The sequence below is a fragment of the Hyperolius riggenbachi genome, chromosome 3 (assembly GCF_040937935.1).
Source record: "Hyperolius riggenbachi isolate aHypRig1 chromosome 3, aHypRig1.pri, whole genome shotgun sequence".
Lineage (NCBI taxonomy): Eukaryota > Metazoa > Chordata > Amphibia > Anura > Hyperoliidae > Hyperolius > Hyperolius riggenbachi.
The window spans coordinates 381,573,485-381,591,166 of record NC_090648.1 but is presented as its reverse complement, the minus strand read 5'-3'; the positions used below and the strand labels follow the sequence as shown (position 1 = coordinate 381,591,166).

The following is a 17,682-nucleotide window of genomic DNA, read 5'->3' as shown; positions in this document are numbered from 1 at the left end:
TGTATTAGTCTTTCATGTGGAATCCCAATACAATTGATTCAGGTTTGTGGCAGTAATATGACAAAATGTGGAAAAAAACTCAAGGGGGCCGAATACTTTTGCAAACCACTGTATAATATTGCTTTTAAAAATTAGCTAAAACACTAATTTGATGTTTAAATAAGATTTATCATTTTATAAAAAAAAATAAAAAAAATCTACATTTGTTATTCTTGATTAATTATATCAGGCCTGAGTACCCCCTCGAACCATCAGAAGTATCCCCTGGGGTATGCCTACCACACGTTGAGAACCTAGGCCCTAGAATACAGAGCACTTCTGGTTTTAGAAAGGAGTGGTTTTTTTTTCTTTCCCTGGGGAGAAACGGTAAGCCTTACTATATGTTGTTTTACATTGGGGTTAAGTTCACCATCAGGTCCACTGGCATCCCTGTCCCTCAGAGGGCTTAAGAGCTTGTGATTGGGTGATGCCTCAGCTAGTATGGGTATATATAGTTGTGCATGTTCTGTTGATACTTTGTACACAGCTTGACAAACAAAAGTTTGCCTTCTTAATACAGAAGGTTTTTGCGATTCATCAGATTGAAGTGAGCATATGGAAAAAAAGCCATTAAATCCATGCCATGTACTAATGAGGATTAACCAGTCTGAAACAGTCTGTATGCATGTTGGATTATTGTGGCCCTGTACAATTAACAAGCTGACATATCTTTGCATTCCAGCAGTTCTGGAGGGGTGTTTAGCTGACAGGGACAACTAAGGATGATTTACATGTTCAGTGATGATGCATCGTGGGAGACAATCATGTTCATATGCTCACTCCAATCTGAATAAAATCGAAAATACCTTCTGTTTTAAGAAGGCAAATCTTCTTCTGTTTTGCATAGTATTTTAGTAAGAGGGCTTTTCAGTCCTTTGTAGCCAACTACACACTCATAGGAGTTCCAGATCAGGGGCTTGCTGGGTAATCTGTTGCGCAAGCTTGACAGAGGGATAGCGTACACATTTTTTTTTTTTTTTAGCCATGCTCCTATTGCAAAAAACTAACATTCAAATGCACCTCCATATAAGATGTACATCTGTCCCAATTAAATGCAATATTGTTGTACTTCCTATGCAGCTGTCACTTACAGTAGGCATTAGGATTTACCAATTCTGAACATATTACAGACAGGTTTTGGACTAGTCCATGTCATCATGGTGGATTCTTAGGATTTACATTTTCAAAAGTACTCCTTGAGAACTCTGCTCATTGGCACTCTGTCTAATTTGTGGTGTATTTTGCTTTTTAATAAGGGGGCACTGCCTAACTTATTAGGGAGGCAGCCTACAAGTTTTTATTGGGGCACTCTGCATTATTGTTTTGGTGGAACTGTGCATATTTGTCATTTATGAGGGCACACTGCATATTGCTGTGGGGTGGCTCCCTGCACATCATTGTTTGAAGGGGCAATCTAGCCAACTGTTTTATGCCTACTTTTATGTGGGTGGACACACTTGGCAACGCTCTGCCCAATTATATTTATTGTTGGAATTTGGCATCTGACATGGTTATCTGCTTGTTGGCATTATGTGGACATAATTGGAATTTGCCTGTCATTCAGAGATATCCACATCATTGATGTCTGCTAGTTGTATCATTTGCACATCTTTTTTGCATATTATTGCAATTTGCCTCTTGAATATAGAACAGCATTGTTTTTTGTTCAAGTAAAGTATACCTATTGTTTGGCACACATTTTCTTGTTCCGGCACTACAAACCAGGGTGGGCTTTGGCTTTTCCAACAATCGTCTTTCACCTTTTACAACCTCTAACAGTAGCTCTCTAGGGTTGCATACTGATGGTCCTCAGGTCAGCCTCTAGTTAATTATTCCAGTGATTTCTAATCCTTCCCATGTCCCAATCTTCCCTCCGATTTGGCTTTATACAGGATATTGCTTTAGGTGCCCAGAGATCTTCTTTCTCTATTAGATCATCCGTGTAACAGTTGTACCAGTTTCGTCTCTTGTATACAGAGAGTCATATAGCCTTATTGTTCTCTCAAATATTTGCAGTGTATTGGCATTACTGGCTGACACGTCCCAAGTTTCAGCATCAGTTAAAGTTTTATGAACATTAATTTTGGTTTTTCGAGACAATGAGAGGCATTTAATAAAAGAAAAAAATACACATTTTCAGGTACTATTCTCATGACCTCTTCAGTAACTTGGCTATTGGACATTGTGTCAAGGTATTCAACACTTCATTTTTTAGATGAATAGTTTCAAGTAACTACATTTTCCCTGATAGAGATTATATATACACATACACTTGCAAAAGTATTCGGCCCCCTTGAAGTTTTCCACATTTTGTCACATAACTGCCAGGAACATGAATCAATTGTATTGGAATTTCACATGAAAGACCAATACAAAGTGGTGTACACGTGAGAAGTGGAACAAAAATCATACATCATTCCAAACATTTTTTACAAATCAATAACTGCAAAGTGGGGTGTGCGTAATTATTCAGCCCTCTTTGGTCTCAGTACAGTCAGTTACCCATAGACATTGCCTGATAAGTGTTAAAGAGAACCCGAGGTGGGTTTGAAGATTATTATCTGCATACAGAGGCTGGATCTGCCTATACAGCCCAGCCTCTGTTGCTATCTCAAACCCCCCTAAGGTCCCCTGCACTCTGCAATCCCTCAAATCACAGCCACGCTGCTGACAAACAGCTTGTCAGAGCTGGCTGTGTTTATCTCTATAGTGTCAGTCTGCTGCTCTCCCCGCCTCCTGCAGAACTCCAGTCCCCACCTGCATCCCTTCCCTCCCTGCTGATTGGAGGGAAGGGACGGGGGCAGGGACCGGAGCTATGCAGGAGGTGGGGGAGCAGCTGAGACTGGCACTACAGATGTAAACACAGCCTCACAACACGGCTGTGATTTATGAGGGATTGCAGATTGCAGGGGGACCTTAGTGGGGTTTGGGATAGCAACAGAGGCTGGGCTGTATAGGCAGATCCAGCCTCTGTATGCAGATAACATTCTTTAAACACACCTCGGGTTCTCTTTAAAGACTAAATGGAGTGCACCTGTGGTTAATCTAATGTCAGTACAAATACACCTGCTCTGTGACGGCCTCAGAGGTTGTCTAAGAAAATATTGGGATCAACACCATGAAGTCCAAAGAACACACCAGACAGGTCAGGGATAAAATTATTGAGACATTTAAAGCAGGTTTAAAGCTACAAAAAGATTTCCAAAGCCTTGAACATCCCATGGAGCACTGTTCAAGCGATCATTAAGAAATGGATGGAGTATGGCACAACTGTAAACCTACCAAGACAAGGCCGTCCACCTAAACTCACAGGCCGAACAAGGAGAGCGCTGATCAGAAATGCAGTCAAGAGGCCCATGGTGACTCTGGACGAGCTGCAGAGATCTACAGCTCAGGTGGGGGAATCTGTCCATAGGACAACTATTAGTCGTGCACTGCACAAAGTTGGCTCTTATGGAAGAGTGACAAGAAGAAAGCCATAGTTAACAGAAAAGCATAAGAAGTCCCGTTTGCAGTTTGCCACATGCCATGTGGGGGACACAGCAAACATGTGGAAGAAGGTGCTCTGGTCAGATGAGACCAAAATGGAACTTTTTGGCCAAAATGCAAAACGCTATGTGTGGCAGAAAACTAATGCTTCATACACACTTGAGATAACAGTCTTTGGAAAATGAAAGATCACAGACCAATTTTACCCCATTCCATGTAGTATGAGAGCCATACTCTACACAGTCTATTCTATGGAGCTGCACTCCCCATCAGATAAAATCTTTGCAAGAAGCTGCACACAAAGATGCCCGTACACACTCAAAAGATCATTATCTGCAAAAGATCTGTTCCTGCAAAAGATCCATTCCATGCAAAATGCATTATAGTCTATGAGATCTGCAGATCATCATACACACTTGGTTTAACAGACTTCATCTGCATATCTGGCAATCATCTGCAGATCTGAAAATCCACCCTGTTGAATCTGATCTGCAGATGATTGTCTGTTAAACCAAGTGTGTATGATGATCTGCAGATCACATAGACTATAATGCATTTTGCATGGAATGGATATTTTGCAGGAATAGATCTTTTGCAGATAATGATCTTTTGAGTGTGTACGGGCATCTGTGTGTGCAGCATCATGCAAAGATTGTATTTGTTGGGGAGTGCAGCTCTATAGAATAGACTGTGTAGAGTATGGCTCTCATACTACATGAAGGGTGGTAAGATTGGTCTGTGATCTTGCCTTTTCCAAAGACTTTTATCTCAAGTGTGTATGAAGCATTACACTGCACCTCACTCTGAACACACCATCCCCACTGTCAAATATGGTGGTGGCAGCATCATGCTTTGGGGTTGCTTCTCTTCAGCAGGGACAGGGAAGCTGGTCAAAGTTGATGGGAAGATGGATGGAGCCAAACACAGGGCAATCTTGGAAGAAAATCTCTTGGAGTCTGCAAAAGACTTGAGACTGGGGCGGAGGTTCGGCTTCCAGCAGGACAACGACCCTAAACATAAAGCCAGGGCAACAATGGAATGGTTTCAAACAAGACATATCCATGTGTTAGAATTGACAGATAGAGTGTGTGTGTGTGTGCGCGTGTGCGTGTGCGTGTGCGTGTATCTGCCCTTTCCTTCTACTATTACCTTGGCTTTGGCTGGGACTCCTTTCATCCTCATGAAGGCTATCTTTAGATTTGGTATGAAATGATCAACAAATCTGATCCTCTATTTTCACAGAAGGCACATTGGTATTCACCAACTACGGTAACTCTTCGGCACACAGCAGCAATTAACAGAACATTGGAGATTGTAGAAGTAATATTGATCATTGCGATTCCATGGTAAATTGGGCACTCTAGTTGAATTGCCTTTTAGATATAGGACATAGAATTTAGGGGTTTCACTGCGTTGGCATCATCCCCTTCACCCATTTAATACGCGTTACATGATTTGATGCATATTTTCTTTCCTATAGCTTTGTTACATCTGTACTTAATCAGTTTGCGCATTCTTTCATCTTCCCCAGGTGCCATAGGATTCCTTCTTTATGTCTTCCTTCACTTTGCAATTGTTTTTTTCCCCCCAAAAAATGTTCTACTCTCTTTAACATGGATTCTGCAGAGTTCAGTGTTTCTCTTGGTGAACAAGTTATCTTTACAATCACGATGACACAATGACATGCTATAAGAATGGAAACGGGGCTTCTTTCAGAACCTAAAGCCTTTAGGGCTCTTTCACATCAGAGCTCTTTTCCGGCATTTTCCAGTTGAGTGAATAACTACCGCCGTTCACTGCGTCGCACCGCAACATCCAGACGACACGCCGCAGGCTATTCAACACGTGCAGGAGAATGGGTCTTGCACGCGTTGTCAGATGTGAAAGAACCCTTGACACATGCTAGATGGTACCCGGCTAAGGCTGCTGGTTGGGACCACCTCTGCTGAAAATCAACAGAGTAAGTACAGTGTTCTTGACCCTCTCTGATGGGTCAGCAAGAAATTTCGGATTACCACTTTTTCCAAGCACCAGCCAAGGCCACGGTTTTACTTCTTACTTTCCCACTCCATTGTGTGCCGTGTTGCCATCACTTCCCTCCTCACCATAGCAACAGAATGAGTTGCTAACCTCTATAATACAATAATACAATACAATAACATTTCTATAGCGTTTTTCTCCCATAGGACTCAAAGCGCTTAGGCTCTCTCAGATTCAGTAATTAGTAGGATGAAGTATTCACACAACAAAAGTTATATTTCTGCAAATGCCAGACTGAACAGGTGGGTTTTCAGTCTGGATTTAAACACGTCCAGGGATGGGGCTGTCCTGATCTGTTGAGGTAAGGAGTTCCAAAACGTAGGGGCAGCATGACAGAAGGCTCTGGGACCAAAAGTTTCCAAGTGGACTCTGGGTATGACTAGATTATTAGAACCTGTGGATCTGAGAATGCGGGGATTGCTACGCAGCTGTAACATATCTTTCATGTATATCCAGGGCCTAGATTATTCAGGGATTTAAATGTCAGTAGGCCGATCTTGAATAGGACCCTCCATTCTATAGGTAGCCAGTGAAGGGAATGCAGGACTGGCGTTATGTGGCAGTGACGGGGTTGGTTGGTTAGCAGTCTGGCAGCAGTATTCTGTATCAGCTGTAGGCGGTACAAGGCCTTTTTTGGAAGGCCAGTGTAGAGAGCATTGCAGTAGTCCAGTCGGGATGTGATGAAGGCGTGGACTAAGGTTGGCAGATCTTCTGGGGGTATGAGGGGCTTGATTTTTGCAATGTTCTTCAGGTGAAAATAGGATGATTTCACCACAGCAGAGATTTGAGTTCTGAAGTTTAAATCCCCATCAATTAGAACTCCCAGGCTACGCACATGATCAGAGCTGTGTAGATCCGTGCCTCCTATTCCCAGTGGTGAAGACTGCAAGTTAAGTTGTTTTGTTATCATGCTCTGCCCTCCAATCAGAAGGACTTCAGTTTTGTCTGCATTTAGTTTCAGCCAGTTGTCATTCATCCATTGCTGTAGTTCACGTAAGCAGGCGTTTATAGTTAGAGTTGGGTCTGTCACACCAGGCTTGAAGGAAAGATATAGTTGGGTGTCGTCTGCATAGCAGTGGTATGTCAGGCCATGTTTCTGGATTCGTTTTCCCAACGGTAGCATGTAAATCGTGAAAAGCAGGGGAGAGAGGATTGAGCCCTGGGGCACCCCATACTTAAAGAGAATCTGTATTGTTAAAAATCGCACAAAAGTAAACATACCAGTGCATTAGGGGACATCTCCTATTACCCTCTGTCACAATTTTGCCGCTCCCCGCCGCATTAAAAGTGGTTAAAAACAGTTTTAAAAAGTTTTTTTATAAACAAACAAAATGGCCACCAAAACAGGAAGTGGGTTAATGTACAGCATATCCACACATAGAAAATACATCCATACACAAGCAGGCTGTATACACCCTTCCTTTTGTATCTCAAGAGATCATTGTGTGTTTATTTCCCCCTTCTGCTCTCATGCACTGAAGTTTCAGGCTGCTCTTTTCTTCTTGCAAACAGCTTTGCCCTTGTCTGTAATCCTCAGTATGTGAAAGCCCAGCCAGCTCAGAGGACGATTTATCCAGCTTGTAAAAGATAAGAGAGAAGAGAAAATTTGCCATAATCTAAATAACACACAGGCAGTGTGCAGAGAGGGGCCTGGAGGAGGGAGATTCATCACAGAACCACAACACTGAAGAACTTGGCAGCCTTCCAGACACAGGCCGACAAGTCTGACAGGGGAAAGATACATTGATTTATTACAGAGACTGTTATAGTAGAAAGTGCTGCAGTGAGCCAGAACACATTAGAATAGCTTTTGGAACATGTAGGATGATAAAAAACAGGATGCAATTTTTGTTACTTTTGTTAAGTGTTACAGGGGTGGACAGGAAGGGCCCCATAGACACTTTGTGGGTTCTGCCACTCAAGAAGGATTTGAACCACTGAAGTACTATGCCATCAATGCCGCAGTATTCCTGTAGCCTGTTTATCAAGATGTCATGGTCAACTGTGTCAAAGGCTGCAGAAAGGTCTAGCAGTATGAGGATCGAACACTCTCCTCTGTCTCTTGCCATGAGCAGGTGGTTGCATATTTGGATGAGGGCAGTTTCAGTGCTGTGGTGTTTCCTGAAGCCAGACTGGACTCTATACAAAACTCTGCCCCAAATTAAGCTAAAGTGAACACACTAGTTAAAAGTTGTTGTGTACAAAAGAAAAAAAATGCGACTTGCATCAATTCTGTATGTACTGCAATGACACAATTGTTCACAGAATTGTACAGACTGAATAGAAACAAGTCTGCTTGCATTCAAAGTTTATGCAAAAACACTGTGCATGTGTACTTGTCCCAAAGGTTGTTCGATTCAACAATATTCAAGGATATCACTCTCACTTTTAAGCACCAGGGTCACTGGTTCAATTCTAGGCCAGGACTGTAAATGCATTGAGTCTCTATGTCCTTTCTTGGGTTTCCCCCAGGTACTCCAGTTCCCACCACATAACAAAAATATACAGGTAGGGTAAATAGTAGGGATGATCAATGAGATGCAAATAATCTCTCTCTCTCGCTCCCCCCCCCCCCCCCCCTCCCAAAAAAATTTTTTTTTAGAATAGAAACATACAACGATGACTAACTATGGTAGGGATTAGGCGTACATGTAATAAAGGCACCTGGAAAAAAGGGCAGGGTATTGCCGCTAGTAGAACAACATTTCCGATATTCCCCTACTTAATTCCAACAGTAAAATATCAGTAACCTTAACAAATATTTGCCGGTGATCGCTAGTGTAATGTATAGTACATGGCAGTGGTCTCACTGCCGCGATTGTCAGTGATTCACAGTAAACTCAAACGCGGTGCATGTAGCACTTTCGCAATTGTTAAGCAATCGCAAAAAAAAAAAAAAAAAAAGTGCTAATCGTGATCGCTCAAGTGTACAGCCAAAAATACATGTTTACCATGAAAAATCGCCACTGCAAAATGCGTTAATCTCTAGCGTTTTGCAATCTCTAGTGTGAAGATCTCTAGTACCCTTCCTGTACCGATACCTAACCCTTCCTGTACTTATGCCTAGCCCATAACCCCCCATAGTGGTGCCTAACCCTTAACACAGACATCTCCCCCGCAGAGCCCTGATTAGCGGCATTAGGTAGAAGTTGCCCGATAAAAAAGCGGGCGCCGAGGCTTACCACTATCTTAGCGACTCCGGGCGCCCAGATTTCCACCCAATGCTGCTAATTGTGGCTTTTATAATGGACACCTATGGCGGCGCTCTACTTTCCAAGGCGGCTGCGGTGCCCTTTTTACTGGATTTGGGGATTATATTGTGAGGTCCTCTGAGGGACAGTTAGTGCCATGACTATGAACACACTTTAAAAGTTGTCGGTACTATATAAATACATAATTGTGTACTTATAATCCAATACGAGCAATCATTTCATACACAGATCCACCAGGATAGATCCTTCATTGTGCGCAAGAACTGTTGTTGGCTGTTATCTATTCATGACATTGGAAATTTGTCAATGATTGATTGTGGATCATTAATTTCCAACAACTTATCTAGCTTAAACGCTCCTCACCTGATATACTCTGCTTTTTCCACAAAAATAAGCCCTACCTGAAATTTCAAGCATGATCGATGTACAGTATAAGCCTTACCACAAAATTAAGCCCTAGAAGCAGTTACTGTAGGGAAGAATACATATAGCAAATTGTGTTATTACCATGCACTGTATATCATACTTTACCCCATGTCATTCTGGTGTCCCCTGTGATTTCCACTGTCCCCATGTCCATGCCCTTTGCCGCTCTGTCCCTGTGTTGTCTGATGTCCCCCAGCTCCATACCTGTGCCCCCAGTGCAGTTTTAGGCAACTTGTGACTTTATTGGAGCTGACTGTCTTGAGTGTGGGACTATGGCTGTCATTGGGCCAGTCACTGCACTGGCTGCTACTCAGCGAGTTCAGTGATTGGCCCAATAACGGAGCCATGGTCCCACCCGTGAGACCATTGACTGCCATACAGTAAGAGCTACTAGTAAAGTACAATGCGCAGGGAGAGTACTTTACATTGCAGAAGGGTAAGAGAGCCAGCAGTGGGGACACAGCAGTGCAGTGCTGATCAGGCACTGGTTGTCTGATCCCAGCACACAGCAAGTTTATCAGCTGAGTGCCGGGATGACAGGGCTAGTGCCTGATCAGTACATGTAGTTCACAGAAATACATGAGACATACACAAGACATCCCCAAAAATAACTTCTAGAACATATTTTGGAGCAAAAATTAATATAAGAGTCTTATTTTCAGGGAAACCCAGTATGCTCCATGCTGCTAGGGAACTCTGCTCCTTACTTTATCTAAACTTAGACATACATAGTACAAGGTTTTTAGTAGATTACATGCTAGATTATAAAAAAAAAAAAAAAAAAAAAATCTACTGGTGCAAGAATATTTAAAAACAGGTAAACATTGATTGGGCTTGATTCACTAAAGCATGCTAAGTGTTAGCACGCCAGTGAATAGCCCCTTAGCACGTGCACAGTGCCTTTGCACGTGCTGATATTTGCCCAAAAGTTTGCGCGTGCAAAGTTTAGCACCGGTGCTCGGGAAACATTGCACCATTCGCGTGCAAAAAAGCCTGATAGGCGTACTTTCCACGCAGACGGTGCAACGTTTCGAGCGCACCAACTTAACACGTGATCAGTAACAGCTTTAGACTTGCAAACTACTTAGCACCCTAGTTTGCATGTCCAAAGCATTTAGGCATGCTAACTATATTAGCACCCTTTTGCGAATCAAGCCCATTGTTTGCCTGATCTACCACCAACGGCATAGTGAATGCCAGGCTACTCTCTGTAAACGTTCTGTGCTGCTCAAGGATTTTATTTGTTTCATTAAGTAACTTGATTTGCAAACAAACCACCTTCACAGTCCTTTCGACAAGAAACACCTTGACATGCTATATGTATGGAAACAGCAACAATGTTTCCTAGGAAACTGAGAAGTCCTTAACAGGATCTAGAAGTTACAGTAAATTTTTCCCCCAACAAGTAAACATATCACCCTTCCTGGCAGATCACTGGAACACACACAGAAGTAACTCCTATAACTAGTAACTCAACTTCTATACAATACTCAAACAACATGCAAGTTGTGTAGGAGTACAGATGCAACACATGGACTGCTAGATTCTGCTTTCGTTTCCTTCTTTCACAAATGCTGGTAACTTCCCCAAGTTGAATAAACAACAAGAGTACATTTCCTGATCCCACCACCAGGGCTACTGCCAGGACTAATGATGGAGGAATGTGCTGCTGCCAAACTACTCTTAACCCATAAAGTACCAAATATGATTATGTAACCTATAGCAACCAAGCAGGGGATCAAGAATATTTTTGCATGCAAAGAATTACTACACAGTTATGTGTGCAAACATCACTGGCACAGAGACGGATTTGAGTGGATTAATGATCTCTGTGATAGCTATATGTACTTATAACAATAGGCTACTGTGGTAGGGGCAATAGAGTGTAATCTTCTCTGGTACAAAGACCAGCCAGAATGGATCAGTGATCTCTGTATAGCACATGGAATGTCACAACTATATAAAAATGTATAAACAATCATAATAATTGTCCATGGTGAGGACATTATCAAGTGTAAGCTCCTCTTTAGCACAGATTGTTGTAAATAGATCAGTGATTTCTGTACAGAGTAGAAGTAATAATAATTATTATTATGCGCCCAGCTAACAGAAAAGAACCAATAATAATAATAATAATAATAATAAATGGTTGGGACATTAAGGTGTAAAATCACCTGGTTCAAAGCTTGATTTGAATTACTCAGTGATCAAAATGATGAATCTCAACATCCTGCCAGCATTCATTTGTAAAAGTTTGCAACACCAAACAAAAACACAAAAACCTGCACAACTTTCTTCTTTGCAACAAACATGACAGCATTTGGAGGGGTGTAAATATTTGTGCTAGAAGCAGTGAACACCCCCAGCAGCAGCAGCTGTGTCAGTCACCGTCTTGCTAGTGAGAGGATGTGCAGTGTGATTAGGGGAGTGTATTGTTGATTTGTGTGCAGTGCAGTCAGTGTGTTGACACTGAGCAGTGTAGTTACGTGGTGTGACAGCGTTGTGGGGAGTTCTGTATTGAGAGGATGAGGAGTGTTGGCATAGGATGGGAAGTGTATTGTTGTGTTACAGCTGATCCCAGTGGGCATATAAATACAGACACACAACACAAAACACACTCACCTTAATGCTGAAGTGAGCAGTAGACATGGCAGCAACACTCGCCCCAGTGTCGCCCCCTCTGGTAGTTGGGGGGGTGCTTAGGCTCCCCCTGACTCCAGAAGTTAGCAGTGGCAGCACATGGTGGGGGAGGGGTGTTTCCAGGAAACCTGAGTGCCCCCCTCTCTCTCTCTCTTCCTCCCTCATTGATGTCAGTGTGGAGAGTCCACTCCTGACACTGACGTGGATTCCCAGCACTGAGCTCTGCCTCTTAAAGGAACCGCACCAGGAAACGTGCCAGGGACACAGAGGAGGAAGGGGCGAGATGGAGGAGATACAGGAAAGGAAGTAGACTGGGAAGGAAGTGGTGGAGGAAAGGGGGGAGGAGGAGGAAGAGGAAGAAAAATGTGGGAGGGGGCGAGAGTCTGGAAATAATATGGAATGCTATCAGGAGGGAGGAAGCACGAAATTGATTAGTAATTGAAGGTGGAGCTGGAGCATTAAAGAATTTGAGGGGTATATGGGGGGAGTGATCAGGTGCTGGAGGGAAGAGAATGCAAGCTCCTGAGGTCTAATTACTGAGTCCCGAGATGCATTTATTAACCTCTTCACCGGCGCATCTAGATCTCCTGATGCTGTGCTCGGCTGCACAAACTGGGACAACAGAGGTGGTTGGGGATACCCTACAGCTGCTCCATCCCAAAGAGGGTTAATAGTAGTCATACGTGAAGACGGAAGATGATAATAGCTGTAAGTCATACATAGAAGCTGGTGTAGTGCAGGGAAATATTTTCCAGCACACAACTGACTCCCTGTTCATAGAAGCTATCAAGTGTTTATTTTCATTATTAATGATACAAATTTGATTCTACAATCTTATAGGTGGCCATACATCTCTCGACTTGGCGGCCAATCAACCATCCGATTCGATAATTATCGAATCGGATGAAAATTGGTGCCACTGAGAGCATGCCCAGTCGATAATGCGACCAATTTCGGTTCGAAATGTGTCAGTTGTATCAAACAGACATGCAAATGTCGAGCAGGTGTGGTCGATCGGGTGCGTAACGGTGAGGGATATCGGGACAAACAATGAACGCAACGAAACCCCTGGCGCTGTTCCCCCTAGTGTATAAATGTGCACCCCATGTGTGCGTTTATACATTACCTGTCCTGTGTTGCCCATCGTGCAGTGCCCATCTGTAGTCCGCTTCTAGTTCTTCCTCTTCCATTTGCGCCTGACATGCAGCCGGCATATGGCGCTTGTGTGATGTCACAGGCACTAAATGCAGAAGGCACATGAAGCGCAAATGGAGGAGTGGAATGTAGAAGATGGATGGGCACCATGCAGTGGGCGACACAGGACATTTAATAATTAACCACTTGAGGACCGTGGGCTTTACCCTCTTAAGGACCAGGCACTTTTTTTCCATTCAGACCACTGCAGCTTTCACGGTTTATTGCTCGCTCATACAACCTACCACCTAAATGAATTTTGGCTCCTTTTCTTGTCACTAATAAAGCTTTCTTTTGGTACTATTTGATTGCTGCTGCGATTTTTACTTTTTATTATATTCATCAAAAAAGACATGAATTTTGTCAAAAAAATGATTTTTTTAACTTTCTGTGCTGACATTTTTCAAATAAAGTAAAATTTCTGTATACATGCAGCACGAAAAATGTGGACAAACATGTTTTTGATTAAAAAAAAAAAACCCATTCAGCCTATATTTATTGGTTTGGGTAAAAGTTATAGCGTTTACAAACTATGGTGCAAAAAGTGAATTTTCCCATTTTCAAGCATCTCTGACTTTTCTGACCACCTGTCATGTTTCATGAGGGGCTAAAATTCCAGGATAGTATAAATACCCCCCAAATGACCCCATTTTGGAAAGAAGACATCCCAAAGTATTCACTGAGAGGCATACTGAGTTCATAGAAGATATTATTTTTTGTCACAAGTTAGCGGAAAATGACACTTTGTGACAAAAAAAAAAAAAGTTTCCATTTCTTCTAACTTGCGACAAAAAAATAATAATTCTGCAACGGACTCACCATGCCCCTCTCTGAATACCTTGAAGTGTCTACTTTCCAAAATGGGGTCATTTGTGTGGGGTGTGTTTACTGTCCTGGCATTTTGGGGGGTGCTAAAGTGTAAGCACCCCTGTAAAGCCTAAAGGTGCTCATTGGACTTTGGACCCCTTAGCGCAGTTAGGCTGCAAAAAAGTGCCACACATGTGGTATCGCCGTACTCGGGAGAAGTAGTACAATGTGTTTTGGGGTGTATTTTTACACATACCCATGCTGGGTGGGAGAAATATTAGAATACAGGATGTCCAGAATGATACAGGATGTCCAGAATGATCTGTTCCTGAAATTGAAGGAAAGATCCAGTTCTCCCAGCCTTACTGTAGAGAACAAAGCTGTTGTAAACTGCCAATTGAATCAGATAAAAAGACACTTTCTTATACCAGCATCTTGTTTTCCGGGAAACTAAATAGGGCGCTAACCTCTGGTCATTGAAGTCTACCCCTCCCATGTTGACATATTCGTGGACGACAAGGGGCTTTTCAATTACCTCAGTTGCCCGTTGAATTTGGACTGTCGTGTCTGTGTGAATGGTGGACAGAAAGTAAACGTCCCTCTTGTCCCTCCATTTCACCGCGAGCAGGTCTTCAGTACGCAAGGCGGCCCTCTGCCCCCGTTCAAGTCTGGTGGTAACGAGCCGTTGGGGGAAGCCCTGGCGACTAGGCCGCGCAGTGCCACAGCATCGGATTCCTTCTAACTTTAAGTGCTGATAGAGGGCCACACTTGTGTAATAGTTGTCCACATAAAGATGGTACCCCTTCTGGAACAAGGGTGACACCAAGTCCCACACAACCTTTCCACTGCCCCCAGGTAGTCAGGCCTTCCGACCGGCTCCAATTTGGAGTCTTTTCCCTCATAGACCCTAAAACGACATGTATAGCCTGTGGCCCTTTCACAGAGCTTATACAGTTTCACCCCATACCAGGCGCGCTTGCTTGGGATGTACTGTGCCAAGGCGCCCGGTAAAGTGTAAGAGGGACTCGTCTACGCAGATGTTCTGTTCAGGGATATAAGCATCTGCAAATGTTGATGACAGGTGGTCTATGAGGGGCCGAATTCTGTGGAGCCGGTCATAAGCAGGGTGGCCCTTTTCATGACAGGTTTCGTCGTCGTTGAAGTGCAGGAAGCGCATAATGGACTGGACTGGAATTGTGTCCTGGACATGGCAGCAGGGTACAAGGGAACATGATGTACTGGGTTCGTAGACCAATACGACCGCAATATATTCTGTTTCATTAGTCCCAAGTGAAGGACAAGGGCCAAAAAGATTTTAATGTCAGAAACTTGGACTGGTTTCCACCGGAAAGGCTGGGCATAGCTTCTCTCCGGGTGCTCGGTGATGAATTGTGTGGCTTTACGGTTGGTCTCAACCACAATTAAGTCCAAGAGAACCTGGATGATGAACAGCTGCAAAAAGTCTAGGGCCGTTCCTAGATGAGCTGTCGCCACCTGGACTCCAGACTGGGCGGTGAAAGGGAGCACTACGGGTGCGGCGGAATCAGGGGATTGCCAATCTGGATGTGCCAGCACCTCTGGGAGTCTATGGGTACTACGGGCCCGTCTTCTTCTTGGTGGCTGCGACGGGGGTACTACTGCACGTGCCACCATACCAGTTTCAACTTCCATGCTGGCGCTCACCACTTCACCAGGGTCTACGGAAGTACTGGTACTAAGTCCAGGAGATGCTGCGCTGCTGGTGCCTGCCTCACCAAGAAAACTCTCATCAGCGCTAGCACCACCCTGCTGCCCTTGAGGCGGATCCTGCGCCACCTGCGGTCTAACGACATGGGGTCTGGTACGCCTGGCTCTAGCCGGGACCAAAAACTCGTCATCACTTTCGGTCAGAGAACCACTGCTTTCCACAGGTTCAAATTCGGACCCGGATGATTCGTCGGATGAGTCTTCCCAAACTCTCTCATCCGACTGGTCCATGTACCTGTATACCTCCTCATCGGAAATCCCCCTTCTTGCCATTGTGGACTGCTAAATTTATGGGGTTTTCCTCCGAGACTACCCAGAAAAAAAGAGCACCTACCTAGCAAAAGGGAGTATTTGAGAGATATTGGGGTTGGTGGGAAGTGGGGTCTCAGAGGCAATCAAACAATCACGGGACAATCAAATACAATTACAGCACAATCGAATCCAATCACAGCACAAGCAAATCTGATGCACTCGGAAGGTGGTGGTTGGAGGTGGTGGGGGGGAGAGTGGGGTTTGGTGTGGTGGGGGATGAGGGTGGGGTTGGGTGTGGCAGGAAGTGGGGTCTCAGAAGCAATCAAACAATCATGGGACAATTGAAGCCGATCACGGGACAATCAAATACAATTACAGCACAATCGAATCCAATCACAGCACAAGCAAATCTGATGCACTCGGAAGGTGGTGGTTGGAGGTGGTGGGGGGGAGGGTGGGGTTGGGTGTGGTGGGGGGGAGGGTGGGGTTGGGTGTGGCGGGAAGTGGGGTCTCAGAGGCAATCAAACAATCACGGGACAATCGAAGCCGATCACGGGACAATCAAATACAATTACAGCACAATCGAATCCAATCACAGCACAAGCAAATCTGATGCACTCGGAAGGTGGTGGTTGGAGGTGGTGGAGGGGGGTTGGGTGTGGCGGGAAGTGGGGTCTCAGAGGCAATCAAACAATCACGGGACAATCGAAGCCGATCACGGGACAATCAAATACAATTACAGCACAATCGAATCCAATCACAGCACAAGCAAATCTGATGCACTCGGAAGGTGGTGGTTGGAGGTGGTGGGGGGGAGGGTGGGGTTGGGTGTGGCGAGAAGTAGGGTTTTAGAGGCAATCAAACAATCATGGGACAATTGAAGCCGATCACGGGACAATCAAATACAATTACAGCACAATCGAATCCAATCACAGCACAAGCAAATCTGATGCACTGGTAAGGTGATGGGGGGTGGGGGTTGTTGGGAAGTGGGGTCTCAGAGGCAATCAAACAATCACGGGACAATCAAATACAATCGCAGCACAATCGAATACAATCGCAGCACAATCGAATATAATCACAGCACAGTCAAATACAAGGGGCGATTTGAGGGGGTGGGGGGTTGATCAGGAGCCCACACGGGGCAGACTGAGTCCTGATCTGATGAGAGGCAGACACGGGGTTACTGATCGCAGATCAGTTAGTGATTGCTGGGGAGGACAGATGTAAACAATGCGCAGGGGATGTAATCAGGAGGGGGGTATGAGGGCAATCGAGGGTCTGGGCAGGTGATCGGTTGCCCCCACGGGGCAGTTAGGGTCTGCTCTGATGGGTGGGGGTGCTGAGGGGTGATGGACAGGTGATAGACAGGTGATCAGAGGGGGATCAGGGGGTAAGGTAGATGTATACAGTATACAGGGTACCCCCCTGGGATGGGGTGTGGGGGTGATCTAAAGGTAGGGGGGGGATCAGGGGTGATTAGGAGGCAGTTAGGGACCTAATGCAGGGGATAGCGTCGCTAGTTAGTGATAGGTGGGGGGTTGGGGTTTTAGAGGGGTGCAAGGGTGCTGGGCAGGCGTCTGCTGGGGTGATCAGGGGGGGTATGAAGGCTGGGGTGGGAGATCAGGGGGGGCTGTGGGCAAAAAAAAGCTGTGTGCTGTGTTACTCACAAGTGCTTCCTCCTCGCTGGTGGTCTCTGGAACAATGAGACCACGAGTCGAGGAGGAAGCATGTATAAGGCACTTTGTTTACCTAACTAAGTGCCTTATACGCATTTGATTGGCCGGATTTGTATATTCCTCCGCTCGCCGGCGCTGCTAAGTGGCCGGCGAGCGGA

The 17,682-nt window shown here is 44.6% G+C and overlaps 1 protein-coding gene across 1 annotated transcript in view; it reads right to left on the bottom strand.

Moving 5' to 3' along the window:
• LOC137564049 (transcription factor ETV6-like) overlaps positions 1-12,148 on the bottom strand; it is a 169,495-nt gene extending 157,347 nt beyond the window's left edge. The window contains exon 1 of the mRNA XM_068277349.1: positions 11,829-12,148. Coding sequence (XP_068133450.1) covers positions 11,829-12,011 — 183 coding nt within the window. The 5' untranslated portion in view covers positions 12,012-12,148. The remainder of the gene's footprint in view (positions 1-11,828) is intronic.
• Between the last annotated feature and the right edge of the window lie 5,534 nt (positions 12,149-17,682).